Source organism: Nanorana parkeri, unplaced genomic scaffold (assembly GCF_000935625.1).
Source record: "Nanorana parkeri isolate BGI_ZX_2015 unplaced genomic scaffold, ASM93562v1 scaffold1280, whole genome shotgun sequence".
Classification (NCBI taxonomy): Eukaryota; Metazoa; Chordata; class Amphibia; order Anura; family Dicroglossidae; genus Nanorana; species Nanorana parkeri.
The window spans coordinates 473,639-479,323 of NW_017307548.1; the positions used below are offsets into that span (position 1 = coordinate 473,639).

At 47.8% G+C, this 5,685-nt stretch overlaps 1 protein-coding gene across 1 annotated transcript in view; it reads right to left on the reverse strand.

The window, feature by feature from the left end:
- UBE2R2 (ubiquitin conjugating enzyme E2 R2) overlaps positions 1 to 5,685 on the reverse strand; it is a 38,665-nt gene that overhangs the window by 7,552 nt on the left and 25,428 nt on the right. The window contains exon 2 of the mRNA XM_018569044.1: positions 814 to 900. Coding sequence (XP_018424546.1) covers positions 814 to 900 — 87 coding nt within the window. The remainder of the gene's footprint in view (positions 1 to 813; positions 901 to 5,685) is intronic.

Sequence of the window (5,685 nt, forward strand, 5' to 3'; positions counted from 1 at the left end):
TTCAATCATTCCCCTGCTAAGGGGAGCACGCTAGACTGCTGGATCTTCTGGTCTGAGAGATGAAGGAAACAATACAGAGAGCGGGAGTCTGTGACCATGCCAAGAGTGGGAAAGGGCAGCACGGCCTGCGTCTAGCCTGAAAGGAGCAGCTTCATGTTCTCTGACCGGATAGAAGGAAAGTCTACAGATCTTCTAAGAGGTTTTATCTTCATCCAACCAGTAGGCTTTAATGTCTGACCCCCTAGAACAGCGTTCAACCTTTTTTTAGTCATGGCACCCTTTAAAAGTATGCACAATCTTGAGGCACCCAAGTCTAAAAAATCTGACTTTAAAGAGGACACTACACAAAAAAAAAAAAGAGCGTTTCCCCCTTCAGATCGAAGTGCCCCCTTGAAATCAAGACCCCCCCATCACATCAGAGTCACCCTTTAGCATCAGCAGCCCATCTTATCATGAGCATCCTTCACCTCAGTCTTCATCCCCACCTTCACATCAGTCACACCACCACAATTTTGAGGCACCCCTGAGGAAGCCAGAAGGTCGGATGCTATGGCACCCTGGTTGAGAAAGACCGTGCTACGCCACTAAGCTAAAACTCCGATAAGACAGTATAGCCCCAGAAGGACAAGCACCGAGAGGTCATCTCCCCACTGAGCCAATACCCCACCACCCACTTCCCAAAGGTCTGCGGTGCCTTCAAATGAATGATGAAAGGGACATTTCAAGCTGCTTCTAGGACCGGATGAACCAGCTTCTGATGCACCCCGACACCCCCCCTGTGCTACAATAAGATATCACAGTAGGGTTTCTTACCTCATAAATATTGGGGTGCCACATCTTCGTCAGGAAGCGGAAAGTCGGAGGGGAGTACGGGTAATCTATTGGAAACTTTATGTGAGCCTGAAAGAAAAACAAAAACATTTTTCATCATTACACAGACAAGTATAAGGAAAGTCTGTTCTCGGACGATGTGTACAACACTTTAAATGTCAATATAAATTTAGAGTAGATTAAGGGATTGCAGGCGCCCCCAAACTAGAGGATGCATTGAACATGTAGACACAGACACCCTCGGCTGCTAAAGGTTCTCAGCGCTTATAATGCATTAGGGGGGAAAAAACAAAACCTTTCAGACACGTCAAACAATCACAGCAGCCAAAGTATTGCAAGGAGTCCAGTATAGTCATCCAGATTCATACAAGTAGATGAAGTACAGCAACCACTATAGGCAAGGAACGTCATACAAAACCACTACGCAACTTTCCCCCGGCCCTTTAAGAAGAATATTTTTGTTCCATAGTAATAGTCTGCCTGCCGTGCTTCTTCTCTATGCAGCAAGTCTTCTGGGTGGATGATTGGTCTCTGTGGCCGATGTCTGGGCAAGGGTGGCCAGAGCCAAAATAAGGTTGTGTCTCTTTAAAGCCCATGTCCACCTTTGTAAGTGATCGGCATTTATTGCAGTAACGTAGAGGTGCAGTGATGATGTATGTGTGTTTCGTGACTCAGTGATGGCTTTTTAATTTATTTTTTTTATGGACTTTAGTAAGCCCGAGTCCTACAAACTCAAAATTCCCTCCAGAGCCGTGAGTGACCCTCTTGGCAGGCTCTACCATGTCCCAGTGACCTATACCTTCTCTTACACACTAGCTTGCCGGTACTGCCCTCCAATCCTCTTGTTTGTAAGCCTCCCCCCCTCTTCTGTCCTGATGTTGTCTGATGTCCTACCCCTTCCCTCAATCCCCGGAAGCAAACAGGTGGACCCCTTGGTTCACACACCTCTGCCTATCGAAATTATTGCTTATTACTAGGACTGGTAACGATTACAATTTTCGTGTTCGATTAATCGAAATGTTTTTTAATCGATTAATTTCAATTATAAACGCACATACAGATCCAAATACATTGGCCTATACACATACAGCACAGCAATGAAGTCATGAAATGAACTAGGATCACACTAATCCAGCACATTATTAATCTCACGTGCCCCACTCAATATGGCCGCCGCTAGAGTGGGGCAACTCAGAATAATAATGTGATGGATTAGTGTGATCCGAGTTCATTTTATTACTTCATTGCTGTGCTGTATGTGTATAGGCCAATGCCTTGGCTGGCGCTCGTGCAGAAAGTTTCTTGGGCAAACTCACCGGCCCAAGTGGCTCTGTCGGCTAACAAAGGGGGAGGAGTCATGTGACGTCACGGACATCGACGTCACCGGACTCCTCTTCCCTTCGTTAGCCGTCACGGACATCGACGTCACCGGACTCCTCTTCCCTTCGTTAGCCGTCACGGACATTGTCACCGGGCTCCTCCCCCTTCCCTTCGTTAGCCGACGGAGCCACTTGGGGAAGGGAGGAGTCCGGTGATGTCGATGTGTGTGACGTCACCGGATCGCCGACGGGACTCCCGGAAGCCAGCGGAGGCGAGTGTTTTCATTAGCGATCAAAATAATTTTAATCCATCAAAAAATTAATCTTTCATTTCCACAGCCCTACTTATTACACACTAAGACATACCAGATATGCATTGCAATCACCCCAAACGCCCGGATGTTGCATACGATATTATGCTGCTCACGCTTGGTCCTTGACTAATTAAGCGACTGGGGCTAGGAGATGTAGATATGCTTCCTACGTTTGTACCTGTACGACATCATTACTCGAATGTATATGTGTTATATGTTTACCGTCAAATGTTGGCTCAAAAATAAAGAATTTAAAAAAAAACAAAAAAAAAACTCCAGATTGTAAAGGAGCTGACGCCCATCCCTGCAAGTCACTAACAAGATCACTGCACACCCACACCGGCTCTGCCTTTCCAGGTCACAATACAATGTGCAGGGGGCAGCCGCGCCACTACACATACTGATGGATGAGGGGAGAGAGCTCAGTGTTAAATTTACACAGACTGCATTCAGAGCACTGAGGCGGCCATTTCCAAAAGGAGCCATGGTGGATTGCCATCCAAAAAACCTGCAGGTTTGTGTGTTCATATACAGCAACTGCATATGTCTGCTTCATGTAAACTCAGTGTACATTGCTGGCATATGTTTTGTTAAAAAAATCCCTCCACAGAGGTGGAAATTGACTTTAATGTAAAGCTCCAATTTAGAAATAAAATGCCCAGAACACCGAAAACAAATAGCATTCAATACAATGCATGGCTTCAATCTGGAGCATTCAGCAATTCCTTTCCACCACTAGATGGCACTAGACTCCAGAGAAACAATGGCCAGTGTCACTCCACTCACTTCCTCTGAGCCCAGGCTTTCATGGACCTGCCCCAGCTTCTGACTGAACAGTGAAGGTGAAGAAGCACAGTAATAAGCTCAATTTCAGCCAATAAAAAAGCTGGAATTAAGCTTTAGAGACACCACCAGTTCATACTTAAAAAAACAAACACACTTGCCGCACTTATTTTTGCTTTTTCTTCTTTTCATAGTCACAAGCTGTGCAACATTTAGGCCTCATTCACACCACTGGAAACGGCCAGCACGTACAGCTCTGTGCTGCATGCATGGTCGTATCGGGCAGCTCCCGGGAAGGACAGGTGCTGCGTGTGATTAGTATGCAGCCCCGGTCCTTCTGTATGGGACTACGCAGCCATACGCCTCCCCATGCTCACCTCAAGTACAGGTCCGTACGCGTGTGTGTCCCGACTCGGACGCAGACAGGATCCATCCTGTCATAGTATGAGTACGCTCATCCGCACGGACGTGCAGGGCGGGTGAGTGTACGGCGAGAAGGACGTGGGCTGTGTACTAATCACACGCAGCACCTGTCCTTCCCGGGAGCTGCCCGATACGACCATGCATGCATGCAGGGAGCGGCCCGATATGGCCGTGCACGCAGCTGTACGTGCCAGCCTTTTCTAGTGTGAATGAGGCCTAATAGGAATCCAGCACTTTCCAGGAGTGTCAGATCCTTCTACCTGACCACCCTCTATGATACGGCTCCCAACAAAGCCTCCCACGGGGGCCCCTTGCAGGTCACTGCAATGGAAGTCCTGTCATCCTTCATCCCCGACAACTGCAAGGACAGAATCTCGCGGGAGTGGTCACGGCTGCAAGATGGTTTGTGAATTGGGAAGACTTGCAATCATTGAGATCCCCGGGCTTCGTATACCTGGAACTGCCAGCAGCTTCATGACTGAAAAGGAAACATCCCAGCAGAGGATCCTGAGGAAACCAAGTCACACTGGAGATGGATAGCAGAAGTAGTTATAGCAGAGAGGCCCCTATTGCCTAATCCTCCTGTAGGTGGCAGTATAACCCAATTCTAAACAGAAAATCCTTGTTCCTAAATGAACAGTGGAGAAATGAGCCGTCTGCAGGTGGATCCAGCTGTCAGCAAAAAGGGGAAATTTAATAAAAATGTTGGGACACAATTATGTCATCGTGTCGCTTTATTAAATAAAAAAAATAATCGTGTCAACTGGTGACAGGGTTTCTCCAACCACCGAGGCCATGGCTTTTACTACAGTCTCTACCTGCTGCAGAGAACGCGAAGGTGTCCGATAGGATGAGCGACCGCAGTGACGTACCCTTAAAAAAGGGGAGACAGCGACTGGCAGGGAAGAGGTTAATCGCAGCCCGAGCAGGCAGATTATGGAATGGATGCAGCAACAGGCTTGTGCACGCTCCAGTGCTGGGCAACCCGCCAGGCTATTTATTCCCACAGCCTTGTCAGCACATGGCTACCCGAGACCCGAGTGTGCAAGGCCAGAGTCAATGGCACAGAGAAGAGGCTGGAGCCACAGTACTCAAGAATCCCGATATGCAGTTTAAAGGGCAACCCCGGCCGCAACGCAAGATGTAAAAATATCTGGAAGAAATGCCAGTGTGATCATCAATCCGTTAGGTAGAAAGGTTCCGTCCTCCAATATCAAGGTGGTAATAGGAGATGGCTCCATAGAAAGGGCCCTATTCATCGAGACCAGCCAGATTCAGGCCTCTATTTTTATTTAATTGGATGTCACCGGTCAGCAGATTTGTAAATCTTCTGATCCATTGTATAACAGTGACCCAGCTGGGAGCATAACAAGATCCAAGAAGAACTTAGGGGGGAGAAAGACACGGAAAACTTCTCAGTGTGGTGGTTGGTGAGATCATCTCCGTCAGTGATAGCGGCACCACTGCCATCAGATGTGTTGGAAGAGTGTTGTTGCCTACCGCGTCTTGTAGCCTTCTGCACACCATTCACCACTGAAGATAAAGGTAGGTCACGGTGTCACCTTGAGGAAGGGACCCGGCAGGGCCCTGAAACGTTGGCTATATTGACCTACATGACAACCTTTGCAATAAATTATATATTTTTATATTTAGAGTTCTATTTGAGTTCTGGTGACCAATCTTTACATCTTTGGGGTTTCACCTGCCGACTCTTACCTCGCCATGTCCTGTATTGATGCAGCAGCTAGCAGGAGGAACCAAAGCGCCCAGCGGGGGAGCAACGAACCAACACAATGAAGTGCCAGATAGCAGCAAAGTCACTCTGATGTAGTGCCTAGCAGGAAGAACCACCATGCCCAGTGGGGGGAGCAAGGATCCAACACAATGAAGTTCTAGATTGCATCAGTCATTCTACTGATGTAGCGGCTGGCACAAGGAACCACCATGCCCAGTGGGGGGGGGAGCAGAGATCCAACAAAATGTATCAGATAGTAGTCAGTATCTCTGGCACTTTG